Raw genomic sequence first — 25,727 nt, forward strand, 5'->3', positions numbered from 1 at the left:
AGATGGAACCAGAAAAACTCACATTGATAAGCATATTAGTGGTTGCAACACATAAATGGCTTACACTTATATATGTTACACACAAATGATACGTACATATTCAAAGCTAAAACAGTCACAGAGTACGAAAGATCTGTGCTTTTTTAAAGCTGTTATGTCCATATGTCCAAAAGTAAAATATCAATATTTTTAATATTGTTGGAAAAAAAACACATCAATACGGCAATGTTATTACATGAAGACAGCAGTTTATCTTGTCTCCTTTAGCAGTATTTTTATCATTTAGATAACAAATCAAAGAAAAAAAACAAAGGTTAAACGCAGGATGCATCATCAAATACCATTATTAGTAAATCTGTTGTTTTGAAATGTTCATAATTTATGACATTGCATTTAGCAATTGGAAGCCTGCATTAATAAGGAAATCCCATTGATTAGATGGACCTATGAGTTGTGATGTGTTTTGGTCATACGCTAAAATATGAATGAATTCCGTCTTATTTTAAAAAGACTGATGTAAGATGTAAACCAATAACTTACTCTGATATCAAGCCATCTCTTCCTCTTGCATATCTCTGATTGAAGAACTCCTCTTCCTCTTCTTCATCCTGGAGATGCAAATGTCATAAGCAACAATTTGACATTTAAAGTTTTAAACACAGAAATACATGAAAATAAATCCTTTGTACAACTTCGCACAATATTAATATATAAAAAAATGCAAACCTTGGTTAGTTCCTGCGCATTTGCCAAATTATCCACAGCGATAGCCAAGAAGACATTAAGTAGTGTGTCTGTCATAAAGGTTGTTAAGGATTAGTATGGCTAGCAAAGATTCACCATCTCTTCCGTTTAAAAAAAAATACTATGATTTTAAATTTGACACAGGATATATCAGGATATACAGCTTTTATTTGATTTCCAAGTCAACAAGTTCTTAAATGTCCAGATGGAATTCAACGTCTTTATTAGCTATATGAGAGCAACATGAAAATAGTTTGCTAGAGAGTCAGAGTCATTTAAAAGTAAATGCAAATAATTTCAGGATTTTCTTATCCACATTATTTAATGACATTCACAGTAAAAACTGTACATTTTCAGGTGACTGGTGGACATAGCCACAACAGAAAAACAATATGCAGCTTCAATTATACCTCAGACTGGAAAACAAGTTAGCTTGTTTTAAACAAGCTAACATGAGCCTACAAAGTTTTGTCCTAACTGTTTTTGTTTGCATTTATTGTACCACATCTATTGTTTTCAAGAAAATATAAATCGCAGAGTGCTTTTTCATGCCACAGAATAAGTCAAACCCATAATTGAAAATTGGTGGTCAGAATAAAAAAAATGCACAAATCTTTATTTATTATTATTTTTTTTATTCTTTGAAGATAGGGAAGATAGTTATTTCTTAGAAGTTAACTATCAAATAACTGTGATGACTGAATATAAACTTCTGACTAAAACTATAACAACTTATTTCCCCAACATGGTTAACAGGGACTATTTTAGTTCATTTCACTGTTAATGCTTTTCTATTTTTACACTGTCAAGCATCTCTTATAATTGAATTTTTCAAGAATCCATTATTGCCACTTTTATCTGAATACTTTCAAAAGTGATGGTGCACAAGGGTCCCGGTTACATCACAGCTCTCTGGCCACTTCTGAGGTCAACAAGGATACAGTTACCGAACAGAGTGAGCACTATGAAGTAGATGGATGACCACATGCCGTACTGAACGCCTCCTTGCGAGCGGATCCCATTATACATCACCTCGTTCCAGTCCTCACCAGTCAGAATCTGCAGGTAATTAAAGGTGCGGAACATATAGCAGAAATAATTACACAGCTCAGGCCTGATTAAAGCCAACGTTGGCTTAAAAATACTCCAAGCCGCAGACGAATCCCCCCTTTCCGATAACAATACGGTATTAAAAAGGGTGACGAGCTAATAATTACTATGTGTGCTGATCAAAACACTCTTTCACAGTGCAGTTGGTTTGAAGCAGATCTGATGTGGACTTGTTCACGTTTCCCTTGTCTGATATTCATGTGCGCATATGTGTGCTTGGATGTGTGGGACGATCGCGGAGGCAGGGGGCGGAAAGCGATTGAGCAGAGTTGTTTAATCTGCGCCTGGGGTGAGAAATATCCCAGGGTGCAATGTGTCATGGAGAGCAGGCAGGATGGGGGGATCTGTGGGAGCCAAACCTGAAACACTGTCATGATGGCAGCTGGAAACGTGTCAAAGTTGGTGGGAGTGTAATCTTCAAAGATGAACCTAGAGGAAAAGCAGATAGAGAGGCAGGGTCAGATATGACCAAGGAGGAAGAACAGGAGGAAGAAAAAAAAAGAGAAGGAAGAGGTTGCAGAGAGTTATTTTCATCCAGACATAATGCTTCCTCTCCTTCTTTCCTCTTAGAGGCCATTGAGGAAACTGCTGTTCCATTTTCAACCCAGTAAATACTGTTTCAGAACGACAACTTGTTCAGAAGCAAAGTGAAAAATGGAAACTGGTTTCACAGGAACTCACAATAAAAGGAAGTCAGTTCATACCTCCCTCCAAAAAGCTGCATCCCGAGCAGTGCAAACACCACAGTGAAGAGAAAGAGAAGAAAAAGCAGGCTGATAATGGACTTCATGGAGCTCATCAAGGAAACAACCAGGTTCCTGAGAGAAGCCCAGTACCTGCAAAAATAAAAAAATTAAAAAAAGTGACACATCAATTTCCCTGAAATCAGAATTTCTACAAGATCTTACAAGGTCTTAAAGCCACTAAAGGTTTTAAATCCCACAGTTCTAATTTTTGACCTTAAAAAGTCTGAAATGCAGACAGATTATTTTCTCTTTTTTTATCTACAATTATGCAAAAGACTTCTGCCACTGAAACTGGCCTACTATAATCGCAATTATACTGCCACTAATATTGGAAACAGGAATTTAAATAAAGTAGCCAAAAAACTAAAAAAAACTGCTGTGAAGCTTTTAACATAATATATAGATGAATTAAATTTAGATATCATATAGGTGCAAAATTAAGTCACATGAGCATCTCTGTGCTATTAGGTAAGCTAAAAAAATGAAGTCATTATGTTATGGTATTTTTCAAGGCTTACATTTCATAAAGGCCTGAAAAAATTATAACTATCTGACTAAAACTTTCTGACCTTCACAGTGACATGTTTTCTCACTTCATTTTTGTTGTTTTTGAAGGCTGACAAACTCACTTGGTGATCTTGAATATTCTCAGAAGTCTCAGCGCTCTCAGTACACTGATGCCAAACGACATGCCGGGCCTAAAAAAGCCCCACACCACCTCAAAGATGCTGCCGATAATGACCTGCAAAACATGTTACACATGAAGAAGGAAAGTAAATTATGCTCCATGACTTTAATCTTGACTGTTGTTAAGAAAAATGTAGATATAGGAGGGATATGTTCAAGTCTTACTAGCTCAGGCAAAAAGCAAGCAATGAGTTTGTAGGTGGGGCTTTATTAGTTTGAGATGCTGTTTAATTATAGTCTAAAAGAATAATTGTTTATTCTAAGTGATATATCAAAGACTTTATTGTGGAGCATGAAATCGAAACATTAACGTCTCTGAAGCAAAAAGTTATTATTCTGTTTTTGTTTTTCTAAAGTCACATGGAGTCAGAATAAAAGACGAAGGATCTCACCCCACAGTCGAAGCAGTTGAAAGACGAATGGAAGTAGAGCCGGAAACCCAGACCGTACATTTTCAAAAACATCTCAGCCAGAAACAGCCCCAGGAACACAAACTCTGCATAGTCTGCAGATATGAAGAGAACCAGAACCAGTCATGTCAAAAAGCTCAAACGAGGCACCATAAAATCACAAACGGCTCCATCGTTAAACGTGACCTAAATTTTTCTCTTCAAGGTGTTAGTTAAAAAGAAAAACCCTGTCAGCTGTTCATGATTGAAACACACAGAGGATGATGGTCAGCCAGTCAGGCTGGTCATGGTGCACGATGGCCACGCAGATGGTGTTGAGAGCCACCAGACTGAGGACCATCAAATAGAATGTGTCTGTCTTCACCATGCGACGGATGGAAATGCGCAGCATGCGCTCTTTACGTCGCAGGTAGGCAGCTGGGCCACGACGGCCGCTGCGAAAGTTCATTCTTGATCTTGACATGCCTAGAGGTAGGAAAAATAGGAACATCGATGAGCAATATAAAAAGGTTTCATGCCTTAATTAAAAAAAATAAAATATGAAGAAAAGGATCCTCCACAATTAGAGACACCCCTGGTGAAAATGTTTCAAATTGGTTTAGTGCAATCTTAGTACAAAATAAATCCCACCCGTTGCCAGAGTGTTATCTTAGGATTTTTTTTTTCAGTCCCTTTCCACTCTGTTCGCAGTCTGTGGTGGCAAGATAAAGCTTGTTAATAATGACTTGAGTGGCATGCTTTCTTTTCTGTCTCAATTTGAAGAATGACTAATAGAAATGGACCTTTGTGTCATATTTGCAGCCCCGTAAAACGTGAACTCAGGTTGCTAATAAAGAGCCCCAAGATACTTTTGATACTCTTCTTTGTGGGCTTTTGATAAATATGCCACCATATTTATTTTCTGAATAAAAAATAAATAAATAAAATAATTAACTTATTTTACACTTTAATTTCAAACTAAAAAATTTACTTAAACTTAAGGATGTATTTCCTAAAAAAAAAATTTTGTGAGATTTTTCTAATACGATATACACTGATATGATATCCTATATACTTTTTACACAGGGCACCAGTAAATGTGCAATATGCTGTTTCTAAGCAGGTAAAGAATGAGGCAACAGCAGATTAGACTACTGTATAAGTTTTGAAGCTTTGCTGTCAATAGTTCTTTATTGCCATATAATGTAGACACTGTTCATATTACATTCTGAATAAATTTTATTAGTGAAAGTCAGTCAAGCCAACATGTTACCTAGATTAAGATTTTACAGGTCTTCCAGGTTATTTGAACTGCCGGTCATTCAGTTGTCCAAAAAATTTCTACTGCAAGTTTAAAAGAAATGAGTAATATCCTCGACTTACTGGCAGTGGACATGTCTGTGTACTTGTCACTTCCTGGTGCGCCTCTCCGTGCACCTGTTTTTTTACTTGCTCGTTTTAGCACTGAAGAAAAAAATTTAACACAAAATGGAAGAAATGAACTTTTTGTGACAATTTTATTACGATGTTAGCACCACAACAAGTAATAAATCAGTGGCAATGACATGATAACCAGAATTCTGAGGCCAATTGAAAATACAATCATTGAGTTTGAATTGTTACAAACACTAACAATTCTCTAATTCGTTTTTTTTAAGTTAAATCAAATTTAAAATTCATTGAATAAAACAAGACATTGACAAGTGAAAAGTAAAAAAGAAAACTTCTCCAACAACATAGAAACTTACCATCTAATGGGGATCTGCCTGAATTTTTATTCTCCTCTGCAAGCATGACTTCCTCTGTAACGCAATAAAGCTGGATGTTACATACAAAGCAACAATTCAAACCATGTGAAGAGGAGTTTTACAGTTTTCAGGGATAAATAGTTTAGCATGTCTACAAACATTTACAGGAACTGATGTAAGCTCTACCTTAAGAGGCCGGGTTGACCTTCTCTGAAGACTGATTTCTCGATCTCTCTTGTATTCTGTCTCTCTTTTCTCCTTCTTCCCACTCTCTCCCACATTTGTGCACACATAACTATGCACAGCGTCTACATCGCGCACACACTCGGGCATGTAAATAGTGAGATGCGCGTGCACATACGTACATGCACACAAATTTAAGTCGGTGAGTCAGTATCACCTTTTTCTCACCCTCTGCTTGCGTGGGAGACAAGCAATGTAGAATGCCATTACAGCACTGCGTGTTTGTGCTTCTCAACTCTGCGACTCTGATGAAGATCTCAAACCCTGGTAGAGGAGTCACTTTCCAAAACATGCCAGGGCTTGGGTAGTTCACGCAGCTTCGGTGAGGTTTAAACCCAAAGTCTTTAAACCTTCTGTGTTTGAATGTGCCGCTTTCCTTGAGATGACCAACAAAGCTGCTGCGGCCATTTCTTCATATTTCTGTCCATGTCTTTTCTATAAAAAGGTACAGCTAGCCCAGTGATTCTATGTTTACCAATGTGTCTTTTCCTGGGTGGGGTCATTGAGCTATTGGGTCCATTAGCAATCTTGTTATTTGTCCTAATGAAAGTTACACTCGACTCTACCACTGATTGAGTAATTGACGAAGCTACCACTGCCATTAACTTTGTGTTTTTTTCTTTCAATAGAAAATACTCATGGCCAAGACTGTTTTGAATTTGACTCTATGCTTGAATTGTGTTGGAATGAATTAAACTGATCTGACTTCAAATTGGACCAAATTGGATTCTATGCAGCTGGGTATTAATTGAACCTGCTTCTCTTGTAAAAAGCACTAAGTTAACATTTGTAAATATAAACCACTATAAGCCACATAATGAAATCTAATCATTAAATTAAATGTTCCGGCAAAGATGTGTAATTTAATTGTGTCCACAAAACTGTTTCCAAACTTGCTATTGTTTAGGAAAACCTATTAGGTCACAGTTCTATCACACAGTACTGCAGAAAAGCAAGATAAAAAGTTTTTCTTCTTCTTAGTACCTGCCCTGTCTATCCAGGCTCGGTAGCCATTCAGTTCTCTCTCCACTTGTTGCTGCCGACGTAACTTCATGAAGGCTCTCCTGTTCTCCACCCTCTCCCTTTCCTTGGCAAATTCTCTGAGGAGGCAGGAAACAGCTGTCTTACTCCACTATGCTGACACCGAGACATTTTTTTCTTGCAAACACAGGAAGAAGCCCACTCACCCTGACAGAACTCCCAGCACTAGATTCAACACAAAGAATGAGCCAATAATGATGAGAGGAATGAAGTACATCCAGTTCCATGTGGTGCCCAGAGCATCATTAGTCTGCAATGTCAGTAATGTTCAAATGATTAAAGATTTAACAGTAATCGGATCTGATGAGTCATGGTTCTTAATCTGACTAAGTGTACGGACTCACATTATAAAGCACAGCTGTCCAGCCCTCCATGGTGATGCACTGGAAGACGGTGAGAACAGCAAATAGAATGTTGTCAAACTGCGTAATTCCATCATTGGGCCCAATCCAGGTGTCGTTGCAGTCGTACTTTTCCGGACATTTCCTCACGCCGCATGCAAATGCCAACTCTGATGAGTCAACAGTCTCATTATCTAGAAGAAATAAAGCACAGCTATTCCGTATGTGTCACCGCAATGCATGTAAGGTACATTCAGCAACGCTCGCACTGATATGTTAAATTTTCTGATAGACTAAACGCATGATAAAACTGAGTAATAAAGCAGAGTTAGAATGACTAAACTTCGAGAACATCAAACCAGACATTCCTTTGTATTTAAATTAGCTTTGCAATTGTTTTTTGCAACAATGTCTAATCTGTTCACTGACAGTAAAGCAGGTGGTAAAATTAGACTGGATGTTATTTTTTTTAAAAATGCCTTCAGATATAACAGTACTATAGAGCACTCTTGTTTAAATCCACCAACTATCTGTTTCACATGTTGGTGGTGAAAAGAAAATCTAACAAACAAGATGAGAAAGTGTGGTGTTGTTTACTGTACACCCATGAGAGACAATGACCAGTTTTGAGTAAAGGATGTTTTCTCTAACTAGACACAGTGGCCAACAAACGATATTTTGTTGTCCACCTCCACTCAAGCCATGTTTTGTTTTTCCAACTCCAGCACGCAGCGTGACCATGGGTTTCTGCCAACATGAAGATGTGTGCCCCACAAGGATTTGACACAGTCTGGATTGCTACATAGTGAGTCAATGGCCATCTTGTATGGAACCCATTTGGGTTGACTAATTACTATATCTGAACTGGGGCAGTAAGGCACTCTATGTAGGTCTCAACTGGGTCTCAAAAAGGATACTGGGAAAATCTGCTCCTGTACAACGAATGCTGGAGTCAATTTTTTAACTGTCTTGCTATTGGGCCATTATGTAATCTACAGTCAGTCATTTCAGGTACACATTATTGAGCCACTATTCTATCTCAATGGGGCCCATGAGTACATTTTTATGAGGGTCAATTTATCACTTTGCTGATTTGTTATAATCAATTCCCATTTTGTTTGGAGTCTTTTCCCCATGAATATTGTGGAGTAGATTTAATACCCTTCCAACAACTGAGGTTTACCATGCTGAATTCAGAATGTATAAATCCTATAATCATCCCATATCGTTAAATATACTCCCAAAAAGTCAAAGCAAATAGTAATTAATAATAATAAAAATGTGCATGATTTACAGTTTTATTAAGATTATCAAGATGTATAAAGTGCCTTTCAAAAACATTTAAATCTCCTGGAACCTTTTTGCCACGTGAGAACCACAGACTTCACTGTGAATAATTGGGATTTTATGTGATAGATTAACATAAAACAGCACATAAGAGACACAATACATTGAAGGTTAGGGCAGTAACATGGTAAAATGTGGAAAACTTCAAGTGGTATACTTCTCCAAGGAACTATATAACTCATAACTCATAAACTCAGAAGATGGGGAAAAAATTTTTATTGAATTTTTCCCAAGAAATTGTAAACTTTTTGTTAAATAAATGTTTTTGTTTGTTTGTTTGTTTGTTTTCAGATATCTGCTCAATAATTGAGCAGACGCAACCAGAACTGGTGAATTCGTTTTCTTCTGAATTTCGATCCATCTCCAGCTAGGCAAAGACAGTAAATGCTATGGTGTGGTGTGTGATTACAGTGTAGTTGTTGACTAATTAAGCGGTATCTAAATCAGCCAGCAGAAACTCTAATAATACCTCTGAGTTTGCAGCTACTGTAATCCATGAAGCCCTCAGACAAAGACATTCACACCCTCTCTTTGAGAAAATTGACTAAACCACATGTTTAGCATACTTGCTTGTAAATTATTCACAGCTGGTCATAAATAATCCAAAAAACAAGCCCTGGGGGTATTAGTTTCTACCTAGTGGTTTGGAGAAATAGGTGTACTTCAAAACAGCATGTCAGAAAAGGAACTCAAACCAGGATTCAGAATTTCCCTCCCAAGTGGATGGATCTCATACGGCATTTAAATTGCTTCTATCAACTCACACAGAAATAAAGGTCTTAAAAATTTATTTTCTTGTTTCCAAACGCCTATTCTCATATATTTTAAGATGATGTTATCTGCATTGTGTATGAGTTTTACCAAAGATGTCGTCCGATGGGAGGCAGGTGTGATGCAGTTTCCCACTGTAGAACTCCAGGCCAATGATCGCAAACATGAGGATGGCAAAGAACAAGAGAAGGCCGATCTGAAGCAGTGGGATCATGGCCTTCATAATTGACTTCAGCACAATCTGTAAGCCTGTAATAAGTGAGCAAAGAGTGAAAGAACCAATCACAATTAACACAATAACTATATCCTGGCATTATTATTAATATGATTGCAGCCCTGTCACGATAACAAATTTTGCTGGAAGATTAATTGTCTAAAAAATTATTGCGATAAACGATAATATTGTTTCAAGACCTTTTGACACTCGTTTAATGGAAATGATTAATAATGCATGCAATTTCCTGCCATACATAGATACACTTTATTTTCAAAAGAACACATAACACTGGAACTGATAAACTAAATAAATAAAACAACCAAAAACAAAAATAAAATGGATTCTCAGTCTCCATTAACAAAAAACGTACTTGGAATAAAAACTAAACAACATAAAGTCAAAGTGGAATTAAATACTACATTCAGCCAAAAGAGTGGAGATTATAAAGTCTGTATACTATATTGTCCTTCAGTAATAACTAGATTTAAATAGAGAAGATGGGCACATCCGACTACCTAATGCAGTAGTTCACACTACACGGTTTTTTTGCCCCTATTTTCTCCTTACTACAATCTTAGATCGTTGGCCGATCTACGATTTTCGCTGGTGATTTCGTAACCGATCATCCTGCAGTGTGTTGTGTGTTACGGTAGATCGTCGTGGCCTCGGATCTAAATCAGGGATTTTTCCAGACTGGGAGCTTAAAGCTGAATGTGACAGGTAGCCAATCAGAAAGCGCGGATTCTCCTGCTTTCTGAGGGGAAATTACGAGGGGAATCCCAAACAGCTGACACGGCGCAACCCGAAGTCCAGCGGACTTCGGAGATGTTATGTGCAAACAACATTAATATTTATTCAACATTTCGTGCAAAGAATATAGAAATGACAAGAGGAAGAGTTGGAGCCAAATTGCTACCGCAGTTGATAAACCCGGTAAGTTTTCAGCTGTTCTTCGTTAACGTGACATAAATAGGTTATAATGATTTTCATTCAGTCAGGACTTTACGCTGACACTAGCCACATGCATCACAGGTAGATTATAGTAAAGCATTGATTAATGCCTGATTTTAAAATCAGTTAACTGGACTTGTAGCCATTATTTTGTGTCCATTGTTGGACACGGCACGACGAACCCAACCGAACCGTTATACCAGGATTTCTGTCGGCTAATGTGTCTCAGGTTTTGAAAATGGGCCGACAACTCGTGTAGTATGCGCTGGACATTAGACTAAGGAAATGAAGAAGGGAGGGTCAGTGGAGAGCACCGGAGTTGAGTCTTTTTTCATTCAGTGTCATCAATAGAAAGAAAAAAAGGCAGGAAGAGACGATAAAGCCGATAATTAAAATGAGATCGATAGGTTTAATTTATAGAGCGATTAATTGATTTATCGTTTATCGCGACAGGCCTATATGATTGTGTTACAAAGGTGTACCACACATTCCCTCGTTTTTTTCAGTGCTTCTCAATTTATTACCTTTTTATTTTCAATTATTGGGTTAGAAAATGCACAGTTTCAGAGTGTGAAAAACTTTTTCTTCTAAGAAGAACAAGCTTAAACCCTGAGGCTTTCGACTCTGTACCAAAAATACTAAAAAGCATAAAATATAACCATTGTATCATAAGAAAGGTAATAGGATATTATCTTAAAAGAATGCTCATCTTGCAGAATAAAAAATTTAATTGGATTAGGTCGTGTTAGGCAAAGACTCTGCTTTCAGACTTGCAGAACTTCTCTCTTACTCTTAGAAGAAGTACCCCTCTATTTTTGTGTGTCTCTATCACTGGAACTAAAAACTATTTTTAGAACTCATAGTTATACATTCTTGCCTTGGAGAAGATAGTCTTTCTGTATGACAGCAATCAACTGTGAGGGCATTGTTCCAGACAGCAGGTGCGTGCGGTGAACCCTAGAGAGCCTGGGGGTGAACTGAGGTGAAAAGCCTAAAAAATTATCAATATGGTTTTTTATATGAAATAGTAACTTACTAAATAATAATGAACAAATGTTTTGATCAGTTTATTTGCTGCATTTACATATTATATTCTTTATGTACTTGTATTTGTGGAAAAATATGAGTATGAAGAAAGCAAATTTGAACTTTAAATAGGCCCTATGGCTCATTAAAAGGCATGAGGATTTTCCCAGGGCTGAGTCACTGGCAAGGAATTCACAAAGCAATTTCCCCACAGACTTTTGGAAAGAAATTAAAAGAATGAATGAAAAAAAACCTCTTTACCTACACATATAGATGGTTTGAGCAGAACATATCAGGTTACTAAATTATAGCAGAAACATTATCATGGTATTTTAGTGCTGTTAAAAGTAATTCATTTATTGTCAGTCATATTGATAAGAATGGAAATGTGGCTGTCTCCACAAGAAGTCTGTGAGATTGTGATGAAGCTGGATAACAAGGCTTTTGAAAGCATTTCAAATATGCTAGCAGGGAACTCTACCCTCTGCTTGCTATATCTTTTATAGGCTTCCTGACACGTTAGAGTCCAGTATCTCTTTTTGTTCTATGTGTAGACGGACGATCAGTCAGTGCTTTTAAATGAGTGACGTTTTAGTCTTTTTTTTTTTTGGTCAGCTCAGTACTCAACAAACCAGCACAGAAAAAATGTTTGCTGGAAAGCCAAAACAAGCCTTTTGGCAAATTTCTAAAACATTTAAATGTCAACTGTCTGGAGTCTTGCAGGACTTTTTCATTATGCAATGACTTAAAGCGGCTCTGGCCTAGGAAGCAAACATTAAGCCGCTGGTCACTACACATGCATAAAAACATCCGCAGCAACTTCTGACAGATATTAAACGATCCAAACGTTCTCAAAGAGTAGAAATTACTCAGTCCCGTTTTTATAGATTACTTGTTTTGATCAGACCAGTTTATTGTCCAACTACAGTTCCAAGCTCCTCCTCCACCCTGTCCACTGTGAACCCTCAATTATCAAAGGGGTCAAAGTGCACTTGGTCCACAAGCTTTTTTTAGTTTTAGTTTTTTTTACAATCTGTGTGATAAAATTGTCCACCACCCTCCTGCATTCTTTTATCATCACCACTGATGAGTCCAACTTCCACAGAGCCGTGATTGACACTAGTCTTTAGGGAAACATTATCTGGTCTATAATACTGAAAAGGTAGTAGAAAAAAATAACATTCCTTTTGTTTTGTATGTGAAAGAGAGTAATGGGAGCGAAAATGTCTTTCACACAAATAAAAGTCTAGCAATAGATGTCATTGGAATGCTGGGTTAACCTGAAGTGATGCACACAAACAAATTAGGCTTTTACAAATTTGTTGAATTTATTGCAAGTTCTATTGTATTCTGTTTTATTTATTATTATTATTATTATTATTATTATTATTATTATTATTAATTATTATTATTATTATTATTATTATTATTATTATTATTATAAACTTAACCTTATTGAGTATCCCAGAAGCAAAGTTTTATTCACAAAACTATTTTTTCTCAACAGGCAGCTTGAGAACCAAAAGTGAATCTCATCTGTTTTAAATGGTTCACATCTCTTTGCTCTGGGAAAAAAAATTGTATAGAAAAATACATTAAATATCAATGGAGTGTGGCAGTTCTATGCATTTATGCAGTAGAAGGTGATAATGCCCTGTAATGTGAGTAGACACCCACTGTTTTACACTATAGAAGAAGACCAGAAAAGCAATTTACACTTGTTAATTGAGCGTAACAAAATGCCCTCACTGCACAGACTACATGAGATATGGATTGTCTTTTAAAGCAGTAGAAAAGTAGTTTTCATTTATTTTGCATTAAAACACCAACTTAGATGTTACTGAAACATATGTTAGTCTTTAAAAGACTGCTTTAAAAAATTAAGTGCTAAACTAAGCTAAGATTCAAACTAAATTTTGAGCCTTTTTCATGTAATCAATCAATTTATAAACTTCTTTCCTTTAAAAATGTATTTTAATATTTCTGTCCCACTTGTCCTGGTTTTAGTTTGTCTTCAAACTGTTTATTAGCATTGGCATGCTGTGATATTCCCTGTTATAAAATCAGGTTCAAACTGCACCACATTTTCAATTAACAGAATTAGAACGTTGAAAAATTTCCACAATTTAGGTCACACTACATGTATGCTGATGCACCGTAACAACATTTACGCTGAACAAAAAGATTATTTCTACAGGCACCACTGTAATAACTTAGGGTTGTAATAATGTGTCTTGCATATTTTAGCACATTTTTGCAAAACTGTGATAATACTGATAATTTCACAGTGTGGATGTGAACCTAATGCAGGTGACCCTGGTGAAAAGAAGGGACGCTTTCAAGGAGTAGAATGCTGGGAAACACTGATTTAAACAACAGGTTTTGATATATTTATATATTTAATTTACTCCCAGCTGAATGGACCATAAGGGATGTCTGGGTTTTTATAACCTTCTATTTAACAGCAAAATAATGTAGTGTTACTTTTCTGCAATAAAAATACGAACAGATAAACATTTGTGAAGTTATGTAGTTTTTAGTGCTTTTTTTTAGTGCAAACGCCATGTAAATCATTCTAACTGCTTTATATTCCTGTTAAGAAAATCTGACTGCACATGGTTCTATTTAAGAGTAAACGTGTATTTACTGAAGAAGATACGATTATTGTAATAACTTGTGCAGATTATGCTTTCTTTATCGCAGTGCTTTAAGATTGGTTTTCTTTCATGCAGATTATATTTCTTCCTTCACTGAAGAAAACATTCAGGCGCAACATCTGGTGGACGAAGGTCAGTAAGTAACTCACTGGGTATCCCAGACACGAGCTTGAGGGGTCTTAGGACTCGCACAGCCCTCAGGGTCCGAAGATCAACAGGGATGTTCATGTGGGCTCCAGCAGTGGCCAAGATCCTAGAGGAGGCAAATGTATTAATATGGCTTGTACTGAAATAAAGTTTAATGTTGGGTATGCTAGTTGCAGTAGATTATTGTATTTACGCAAACCAATGACTCATTTTTGACACAATATGCCACAGAGACATGTAAAGCACACCCACAGGCATCTAAATCTGTTTCTAAAACTTTCTTAAGGTCAACAATTTCTGTGTGTGGTGGCTGAAAAAACCTGCTTTTATACATTTACAAAATGAAACAAAGGGGTTTAGAAACTAACCATTTACTTAAAAAAGGGAAAAATCAAATTGTGAATTTGTTACAGAAAAAAAAAAAAAAAACCTGAGACAACTGCACAGCCGGCGAGTGGTACAGTATTTTCATTAAATGTACCAGACTCGAATGGCGAGAGACAAAGAATGCACAACCACATACACCTGGCAGGCATTTCTACTCACATCTACCCACGCACACATCGATGTGCCTCCACCTACACACAAACACCGAAAAACAGCATCAGGAGCAACTGACTCGCTGTAGCTTACACAAGAAACCACATGTGGATGTTTCCCATAAGAAGGCCTAACTAAAATACCTCAAATCCATAAATTGTACTAGAAGTAACCCAAGAGGAAGACAGGTTTAAGCCTTAATTCTTTAATTAAGAGAAGTTCAGGTCCTATTGTTATTTAGCTGTACAAACATTTAAAATTTACTTCAGAAATTAGATTTATTTATTAGATGTTACCATTTTTTTGCCCTGTGACAGACTGGCGACCTGTCCAGGGTGAACCCCGCCTCTCGCCCGGCACGCTAGCTATAGATAGGCACCAGCAACCCTCCCAACCCCACTGAGGGACAAGGGTGAAAGAAAATGGATGGATGGATGGATGTTACCATTTTGCTGATTTACACATACACACACGCACACACACCCATGCAAACCCCTACACACACATTTAGACAAACAAGCAAATATACAAACTTATAAAATCTTTGGATGGTGCCGGGAAGTGTGGGGGAGGGTATATATATATGTGTGTGTGAACAGGGAGTAGAAAGCACATGGCAGAAACTCAAGTGTAAACCCACGCAGAATCTCTCCTAAAAGCAGTGGGAGGGAGAGAGGCCAAGCGAGCGAGTGAATGAGTGAGGCCGTGCTCGCACTAATGCGGAGAAATCTGAAAACGCTCTCACCATGTACAGAACCTTTTTCAAAAAGTTCACTGCAGGTGCAGAGCGCTGCGCGGGCTGACCGCCCCTGTTACGATCAATCTTCAAAGATTTTTCAGACTCATAGCAAACTAAAGCAAAGCAGCATTCTTAAAAGAACAATGTGGTTTTCACGATGCAGACAAAAGGCTCTTTAAGCATAAACAAAAAGTGAGGGGGAAAAAAGAAGTTTTTACACTATTCGCAATTTTTCTACACTGTTGAGAAATGAAAGCAAACGTATTTGAATAGGCTGAAGGAAGAATGGAAGTTTTTGATTTTTTTAAAAAATCATACCTCTTCTGTCATTTTATTGAGAGACTTAAAACATGATCAGTTTTGCAAAGCTGTAAGTGACATAGTGTAACTGACCTTTGTCCCTCCCCGGCTTGTTACTGTGCACTGTTAGCTTATTAAAAGAGCACTACGACACACCCATTGCTAAACAAAAATATTCATTGTGTAATTTCTAAATATTTCCATCTGGGAAAAAAAAAACCACTCCTAAATTTGAAAATGCAATTGCTCTTACTAAGGTAAAACTGTTTCAGTTAGATTAGAACTGAATGTCTGACATGCTGCTGACTGAACAGATAGTCTGATCAATAACCTGGGACTTTGTGGAGTTCTTGTTGTTTGTGTTTAGATCAAAAACATGTGTCTACTGTTCTCAATCATGAATGTCATATCATTGCACTGTGCGAACCACCCCACCACCCCCGTCCCAAAAAACAACAAGCAAACAGCACGGAATTGAACAGTAAGATTTGCCGCAATTCCTCCGTTATCACCCTTGAAAGTTTGAGTGGTGGGGTTTCATTTGTGTTATTGTTTTGATAATTTGCCCAATTTGTTCAAATTTATTATAAGACTTTCCATTCTGTTTCTGTATTCATTATTGCTGGCAGGGTTAATTCCTTTGCATTTAGTTTTTTTACATTTATTTTTGTGTTCTGTTCTTTATTTGGATTTTGTTGTCTTCTATTTGCAGACATTTTGTAGTTCCCTTCAATCCCAATTCTTCGAAAGTGTTTTTTATTTACCTTCCCGCAGCATGCCAGTTTGCTCACCTTCACACCTGTTTCCCATCACCTGATTTCCTTCATTCTAACACAGCTGCACCTCATTTCACCTGATTGCGTTGTCATTTCCATCCCTGTTTGCTATAAGCTATTTTTTTTCTCATTGTTCATTTATTTAGTTACCATATTTGACTGTTTTTTGTTTCAGTTTCATTCCCTATTTACCTTGTTACTGTTTTGTAAATTTTGTTCTTCATTAAATAATTTTTTTATGTTCCTATTTGCGTTTTGGTTTTGCTTCAAATCCATATAATACCCTCACACTGATCATGAATGTGGCGACAGTGGAATAGAAAACTCCCTTTTAACAAGAAGAAACCTCCAGCAGAAACCAGGCTCGTGTGAGCGCCCTCCTGCAACTACCGACTGGGGGATTGAGGGGAAAAAGCCGACACACACAAAAAGCACCAAAACAAAACTCCAGGAGTGCTTTCCACGATGGTGAAGAAGCAAAGAGTTACTGAGAAGCAGTAGCTCTTTTATTGGCTTCATCTAGGAAACAAACACAGCTAAACAGGTGAGCTCTGAGCCAGTCGTGAAATCTACGAGATTCACTATTATATAGTTAGTATTAGCAGTATCAGTTCCTGCAGTTGTTGTTTTTTTTTTTCTAGGAGAGAGACATGTGACATGGAGGACATAAATCCACAGAAGAAAGTTTATGTGCCTGACTTTCTTCTCCCAATGCTTTTTAAACTGACTTTACAGAAAGATATGAAAGGAAAAAACTGACAAATCAGACTTTTAACACCTTCCTGCATCATTGAAACCAGCTGTTTGGCATCATTGCAGTTTCTCAACTAAAGTGATCATGGTAAAAAATAAATAAACAGATGCAGTGAATGCAAACTTTGTATCATCATGGTTTAGCAGCCATAAATTAGCTTGCTCTATGCTTATTCATTTTTTCCAACAGTGCATCACCTCACTGTAAACATAATTAGTACAGAAAAAAAGAGACGTTATGGGGAAAAAAAGAAAAGAAAAACAACAGTTTTATGCCAATATATCTGAAGGCATTTCCCATACCACTGTGCTCTACCAAAGAATAAATCACAGAAAATGGATTGAAATAGCATTCATCGATCAGAATTCTGTCAAATTTCAACGCACTTAATTATATATCAGTCAGACAGTGACGAAGGATGTAGTCTTACACGGTTTCTATAGTTTCCTCCTGTGCATATGCGTCAGAAGTATTGCTGCACACGTCAGTAAGTCATGGCTGTGCTCATGTCGTTGCAAACCGCGGAACTAACAGCACAGAAGGGAGCGCGGAAATTCTATGTCATATTTGAAAAGCTGAAATATTTGGTGGCAAAGCTGCACACGCGAATAATTGCTATTTCTTTGCACAGTTTATTAGGTTTTAGTGAACACAAATGTAACAAGTGAGAGTGTGTCAGACAAAGAGATGACACAGCGAGAGACACTGTGACTGAGAGGGAGCACGGCAGTGGGAGTCTGTGGAAACGGCCTTCAAACCTCACACACAAAACAAAGGCAGGCAGCTGCAGCAGCTCCTTCAAGGCTGCACTTCGAGCACAAACAATTCAGGGGAGGCTTGCTCAAAATTAAAACAAATATGCCGTTTGTGGTAGCTGATGAATCATCCTTACACACACACACACACACACACACACACACACACACAGACATAGGTCATTTTATTCCATTTAGATACAGTTTTCACACAAACTGTTTTTACTGAAACAATATGCAACATCAGAGATCAACATGTTTTCCAGTGCATTATAATAAGACTGCTGGAAAGAGAATCGATATTTCAAAAATTTACTCGACTCCCTGATCTTATTTCCATCCTTTGGAGACATGCATCTCTCGAAAGACAATAAACAAGAGTATTAATTTGCAGAAAAAATATGGATCCTGTCTTTATTAACAGTTTCAGTGTAAATTGCATGTTGAAAATTATGTTTTCATTCTTAATGACTGACCAGATTTAGTTATTTTTACCGTATGGTGATACCACCTGATCTTGGATGTTGGAAGGCTTCTTTGTCATCACCATTTAATTTTATTCCCTCCTCAGACTTTCTATCAGATTAAAGTCAGCACTAAGACCCATCGATATAAGTTTAATTAAAAGAGACATGATTCCTTTTTTGAGAGATGACAAGTGAGGTTAAGATTGAGGTCGATTATTTGGTAGGTTTACAGTGTTCCAGTTCATTCCTGTGCTGTTTGTTCAAGTTTGTAAATGCTTTTAGCAAAGTGAATCAGTGCATTTTATCCATGAATATATAATCTTCTCTGGAATCAATAATTGCAAGGGCAGAGCTTTGCAAAAACTATTCAAACCTGTTTAACTTCTTTGCTACAAACACAAAAATCTAACAAGGTCAAATGTGATAGACCACCTTCAGAGTTGAACAGTTTTTTTTTAGAACAGACTGTTTTAAAATAATCAAAAATAATTTTATTGCAATATTAACTGTAATATGTCCAGTCTGAGAAAGCCATTAGTAAAGTCATGAAACTGGTAATAAGCAGATTACATCAAAGTCAAGTTGGAAATTTTAGTGACAACCTCAAATCCACCATTACACAGAGAGGCTCGTCTCTTCCTGGCGGGCTCTCAACAACAAGTACTTTTGCAGAAATTGAAGCAAACCGACTCTGGAGAGACTGAATTCATTACATGCACAGAACAAGCCCTCTCCCACACACCTCCACCTACACGAAGAACGCCACCAAAAACTACAGTAATCAGCAGCAGCATTATGTTGTTGCTCACTGTTTCACCACAGTGTTGCAGACACTAATGCACAGATAAATCAACATCAGCATAATGCACCTCCACGGTAAGGGTATTGGAATTATTTTGGGGAGAAAAAAAATAAATAATGCGTTAGCAGCAGTAATATGCTCTTGTTGAATTGTGACCATGTAAAAATAGGCACTTATTCATTGTTAGTCATATAAATAATTACTGAGTGTATGTATAGTGTCACAGGATCGCAGGATACTAATTTTCCTCTTCATTCATGAACAACTGATTGGAACCCATTGATATAGGTTAAATATATTGTCTATATATTTAGGCCATGGTAGAGCGTTTACAAACTAGTATTTTACCGAATCACTGTGAGAACGGAATGCAAATGAATAATTCTGTTCCAGCGAGAGATATTGTTTGTTGCTTTCTGCTGGCCTGCAGATTGTTTTTCACTCATAAATAATGCAAATATGTCCAAATACATGCTGTCCGCATTTCTTTCCATCTAGGTACCCTTAAAATTAGTATTTGTTTGTTTTTCTGTTTTCTTTATTGGACAAGAACACTGATAGTACTATTGATGCCATTAGATATGTGTATCTAATGGCATCAATTTTTTTTTTCATAGTAATTCCGGATTAGTATGTATTTTTGTCTCTCTTTCCTGTCCCTTCTTCCCTATAATTAGGATTGAATTGAATAGTTTGTACTCTGATGTACATCTGAATGGACTGTAATGAAAGGAACTGGTCATCTTTAAAAAAAAAAAACACACGCACACACACAGAAGGCTGATCTATCACCACCAAACTGCTGCAAACCAAACAACAGAATTTCCAGAGCATACTTCATGCATCATGCCCTGCCTTCTGTGACTCTGCAATGATTTAAAAATATTTTTCCCTTTAAATATTGTAAACAGAGATTCTAAGACTTCTCCTAGGATTTGAACAGTTTTCAAGTGGGTTTTGGTCTGGCATCAACATCCGTCCAATGAGATCAAATACAGTCAGCAGAGTTCCAAGAGCTTAAAATACATGAAATGCGCATTAAAATGCGATACAAGCTGAATGATCAATAAGCCGTATCAAAAAAGAGAACACACCCGCTAGTGTTACTGTAGCATTCCACCAAACAGAGAAGACATGAGGAAATTGTAGTAAGTCAGATATATCTGTAGAAATAAAAGAAAACCTGTAACTGTTTTGGGTGACATGTTGTCAGAGCAGTTTTCCCAACATGTGTGTTTTAGCAGCATATCAAGGCTTCCCCACAGAAATCCTGCTTCGGACTAAAGGCCACTGTAAAGAAAAATGAAGAATGCTGTGACTTTCAATGTGACTAAAATGTTTTTATTGGTCTGATGCAATATTTGAATTTCAAATGACGTGTTTAGCTGGTAAATTAGCTGTAAGTGGAAAATTATCTTAATTGGCAAAATAAAGCCTTGAAAACATCAGTCTGTGTGTAATTAGGCCATATACTTTGTTTCATTTAGAGATGTTTTTTTTAAATAAATTAACATTAAAAAAACTATTACATTTATTAAATATGACTTTATGTGGCTTGGCATTTATGAAATGTGGTGTAGTGTACTTAGTATTGTCTAATGTTAAGTCAACTGTATAACAGACAAAAAAATAATCTGGATTAAAACGTCTTCAGTTTATTATAGAAACTAGCAACCAGAACTACGAAACGAATCCACCAGAAGAAGCAAGTGGATGCTAGAAAAGAAGGAAAAGATTATTTGGAACAAATCCAAATACAAAACTGCACTTCTGTAACGCCTGCTGATATTTAAATTGAATTGGATTGTGGGCATGTGTGTAAATGCACTGAACATGGAAAGTGTGAATTTGAATTTTCCAATTAGTTAAGTCACTCATGCATGTAGCTGTCTCAGTCCTGTGTGTCGCTCTTTGCACCAGATGGCCCATGAATCACTCCCAACTCCCACCCAGTTTTATTATTCATCCTGTCTAAAGAGCAACAATTTTAACAGAGTATCACACTCTACAATCTGATATCCTTCACACAGCATAATAGATGGCTAACACACACAGACTCACACAGGAATGTGTACGTACAGCTGGGATCAATATTATTAGATCTGATGAGGGAGTTACCAAAATGAATCCACCAACGGGAGGGCGGTGAGTTCACTGGCAACAATCGCTAACTGCAACCTCGGAGCACCATACACACACACACAAACACAAACACACATGAGTCATGAGGGGGCCATTTCACTGCTAATCAAAGCATCAAATCCACCTGTGCCAGTCTGTTAGCCGCAGGGTATAATCGACCATCTTAACAATCCCACTGATATAAATTGGATTGTGGGTAAGTTGTCACAGCTGCGGTCATTTTTTTGCTACACACTCTTCAGTCAGATTAAGGGTTTTAATTGAGCTCTTTGTCCCAACAGATTTGCTTCTAGCAATTTATTAATATGAAGCGGAATGAATGCCGCCAGCACTGGCCCAGTGGCCTCGATTTTACTCCCAGCTGGCCTCTACGACGCATGTGTGTTTTCTTTTAAGTCTGACTTACTTGTACTGGGCTACTGAAGTACGAGTATGCATGCGTGTGTGTGTGCGTGTGTGCGTGCGTGCGTGCGTGTGCGCGTTTAAGACAGTGAGTGAGTAGAGGGAAGCAGTATATGTGCTTCCCCCCCTCAAAAAAAAAATAAAAAATTGTGTCAGATCGGTGGCAGGAAATCAGGTCGTCTGTTGCCAATTCCAGCCACAACTGGAACGATAACAAGGAAGAAAATTTGAGAGCTGCAGAGAGCATACTGACGAGTTTGTGCATTTTATTACTGTAAGTGACATGATTTCAGTTACAAGCAAGGAGCATAACTTCAACTCGAGATATTAAGTTGATCTTTCGAAGGTTTTTCCTCATCTCACAGAGTTAACTGTCATGGCTATTACTGGATACAGGCTGAGGTAGACATTGAAAATGACAAATAATTAATTCTCTCAGTTATATTTGTTTTGGACAAAGTCTGCATAAACGTTCATCCAAAGTTTTATTGTTGTTGTAGGTGTTAGATCTATGACAAACAGTGCTTTACTGTTTTGTCTTTCTGCTATGTCACAGGTGTAGACTATGAGTTGGTAATCCTAAGGCCCAAAACCATTTGCATGAAGGACCAACGGCTCTACTGTGAGTCCCTCCTGGATGACTGAGTTTCTCACCATGTTAAGGCAGAGCTCCCTGTGGAGAAAACCCATCTTGGCTGCTCATATCCACAATCTCGTTCATTCGGTGAGTATCCAAAACTCATGACCATTGAAGAGAGTAGGAAAGTAGCTCAATCGATAAAATGAGAGCTTCACCTTTTGGCTCAGCTCTTTCTTCTTCTCAACAGTACAGAACCCGCATCACTAGGGCCAGGAGGAGAATCAGTCTTGTCATCCTAAACTCTTTGAAATACAAGGTAACGTTAAATAAAAAAAGGGGTACTCTGTAGGACCAAATCTTAATCTTATAGAAAACTTGGTGTAAAGGGAAGAGTAGAATAAAAGAGAGTACTCAAGACTCTAGAAAATCTCTCTAAATTGCCCAAAGAGGAATGATTAAAATCTCTACTCCTGTATGCTCAAACCTTATGATAGTTATTGAAAAGCACTGCTTAAATCTTTGACATAACGTACCAGCCTCTGCCAGCAAAAGTTTCCTTAAACTCCATCAAACTGTTACACAACTCGCTCTATTGGCCTTAAAGTGATAATCCAAGTCAGGTTTCTATTTTCAGAAACACTCAATTTTTACAAGCCTGAAGGAAGGAAGAACAGTTTCCTCCGTGGGAAACTAGCAGGCTGTGATCATCCTGCTAGTGACTGTATACTAGATGATTCTCGAGAGATTGAAAGTGCTGAAACATAAAAGCTGAACAACCATGTACTCCTGCTGAAACAACGAAACAATAGTACCATGAGGAGTAAACAGAAACACAACATGGAAGGAAACTGCCAAAAGCCAAGACTGATTCTGCAAATTATTCCAAAAGCTGACCAGTTTCACAAAATGCTACTAATCAAACTTTAAATTTACCATTTTAAAGTTTAGATTATTAACAAATTATAAATTTGATTTTTTTTTTAAGTGAAGCTGTAAAAATCTCAAGCCACGTCCCATTAATCAACTGAAAATCTACCCTTGTGTCTGAAATATAGGGGAAAATTACACTAGTTCATCTCCAGCTGTGTCAAACAAATGTGTTTCAAATATAATTTAGCTAAAACAGACAAACATGTATCAATTTTTAAAAGTATCAAGAAAAAAATGTAAATATTTTAGCAAATAATGTCATTCCTGTGAAGCCTCCTGGCACGAATCAGCAGGATAAAGAACAGCTTAGTATGCCATACTGTTAAGAAATTCAGTTCTTTGCCTGCCCCCAACATATTTTGTTTGTAATTCTTAAAGGTGGATCAGATTTAGCTGTGTGGCCTACATATGCAGCAAATTTACTGTAAACCTGACTTGGACTTTCTTGAGCTACTTGCTGCAAACTTTGACAGATGCCTAACGAGAAATTTAGAAAGTACCAAATAAGCTCAATATTTTTCCCTGAAGGCCCTGAAGACACCAGTCATGTAAAATGCTGTGAAAATCTCTCACCCACCCAGCTGTTCAGCATTCACTGGTCAACAAACGTGCTGCCGGTGTCCTTTTTATGTAAGAGACAGAGAGTGAAAGGGAAAAACGAAGGAAAGAGAAATAAGAAACACGCAGAAAAAGAAAGCTGTGGGTGTCAGATTGAAATGAGATGTCAAGATGCCAACAGCAATCCTCCCTGCATGTTTGAATACTGCACAATGAGCAGCATAGCCCAATTAATTCACTATGGCCAGTCCTACATGGAACAAATTAACACTCTCATCATGTTTGTCTTCCCATTTTCCATTTTCTACCTCTTCAATTCCATGCCCCTTCTTCCTCATCCATCTGCTCTTTCTACGCCTTTCAGAGTCGTCTCTGGCGCCTCTTTCACATTGAATTCGCAGAGGTGCTGGGGGCAAATCAGAGCGAGTTTTAGACACAACCGCCAATCCACTTATCCACCCACCTACCTCTGACTCCAGAGCCTGACAGTGCCGTGTAAACACACTTCTTTCTGCACCTATGTGTCATGTTTTCTCGCAGATGTATGTAGCGAGTATGACGAACAAATAAATCTACAAGAACGCACAGCAGCGAGGTCAATAGCTCACAAGAATATCTGAGACATGAGAGGTGGCATGTCCGCATTAGAGGTCGCTCAGCTGCAGAATGAGCACACATGTGAAAAATATTGATAAATGTCAACACCAGCGGCAGAGCACGCATGAACGCTCCAACACATTTTGACAATCAGTGTCTGAAATTAATCCTCTGCTTCACCTGCCACAGCCTGGTAAACTGAAAAAAAAATGAATTCTGTCTAAATTAATTGAAGAATCAGCTGCTGAGTATTAATTTAAAAACATTTCTAAAAGTTTGAAGTTAGTATACTTCCAAAAGTACCAACATATGCAATAAAACGCATAATAGATCCCACTTTCATTAAATTTGTGTTTAAGTGCTACTTCCTGACATAGGTTAAGATGTATTATATTAGGAATTCTTGTTTTAAGTCAAAGCAAAGTAGCACATCATTTTGAATCCATCCATCTTTGATACCTGCTTAATAACTTGGCTGACTGCAGAGCTTGGTGCGAGGTTACCGCCTACGTGGGTTACACCCTAGAGAAGTCGTCAGTGCAACATATAGTCGAATATATTAATTTACCGTTTTGCTGTAAGTCAGCAAAACTAAAAACAAAACCACTGTGCAGCCATTTCCATTTCTTCCAGTTTTGCACATTTAAAAACTAAAATTGACACTTTTTGAAAATCAGTTTTCAAGCCATTTTGTAGATGTGCATATTTTAAATTGCTTCAATTCAGATTCAAAGCACCAACCTGCAGGACCATGCCATGATCCTGACTTGTCTCTGGCTGCATGTCATACTGGAAAAACAAATAATGACTAAGTTCTTCTTAAAAGTATGTATAACTACAATACAACTGTAATTCATGTTCAAGTTTAAATGCCCTGATATTAAAGGTATGTCAAATGGATGAAAAAACAAGGCTGAGCCAAGCACATGGCTTTTTGTAAGTATTTAAGAATAAGAAAAAACATCAGAAATGTTTTCCACATAAAGATTACAGAAAGCTGTCATTAACTATTGGTAATGTGTGCCAAAGGTTGAATCTCGCTAAGTGGCTGGTGCGACTTGGAAGAAAAGGGAGCCACTTAATATTCAACACTTGTTATATTTCTCTCACTTGTTAACTAATTTATTAACCAAGTGAAAGGTTACATGCCACATGCTCAGGTGGTTTTAAATTAAATCTGTAATCCCTGAGTATCATCCATATGCACATTATAGGAAGGA

At 37.4% G+C, this 25,727-nt stretch overlaps 1 protein-coding gene across 5 annotated transcripts in view; it reads right to left on the bottom strand.

The window, feature by feature from the left end:
• Positions 1-25,727, bottom strand: part of cacna1eb (calcium channel, voltage-dependent, R type, alpha 1E subunit b) — a 64,103-nt gene that overhangs the window by 19,508 nt on the left and 18,868 nt on the right. For all 5 annotated transcript variants that reach the window (XM_081598338.1, XM_008434231.3, XM_081598340.1 and 2 more), the window contains 15 exons: positions 14,168-14,271; positions 9,258-9,416; positions 7,053-7,243; positions 6,855-6,958; positions 6,652-6,767; positions 5,425-5,478; positions 5,060-5,140; positions 3,953-4,162; positions 3,680-3,792; positions 3,230-3,342; positions 2,559-2,690; positions 2,214-2,283; positions 1,686-1,803; positions 727-794; positions 541-608 (listed from right to left, as the gene is read on the bottom strand). In XM_081598338.1, coding sequence (XP_081454464.1) covers positions 541-608; positions 727-794; positions 1,686-1,803; positions 2,214-2,283; positions 2,559-2,690; positions 3,230-3,342; positions 3,680-3,792; positions 3,953-4,162; positions 5,060-5,140; positions 5,425-5,478; positions 6,652-6,767; positions 6,855-6,958; positions 7,053-7,243; positions 9,258-9,416; positions 14,168-14,271 — 1,701 coding nt within the window. The remainder of the gene's footprint in view (positions 1-540; positions 609-726; positions 795-1,685; positions 1,804-2,213; positions 2,284-2,558; positions 2,691-3,229; positions 3,343-3,679; positions 3,793-3,952; positions 4,163-5,059; positions 5,141-5,424; positions 5,479-6,651; positions 6,768-6,854; positions 6,959-7,052; positions 7,244-9,257; positions 9,417-14,167; positions 14,272-25,727) is intronic.

This window comes from Poecilia reticulata, chromosome 17 (assembly GCF_904066995.2).
Source record: "Poecilia reticulata chromosome 17, P_reticulata-male-v2, whole genome shotgun sequence".
Taxonomy (NCBI): domain Eukaryota; kingdom Metazoa; phylum Chordata; class Actinopteri; order Cyprinodontiformes; family Poeciliidae; genus Poecilia; species Poecilia reticulata.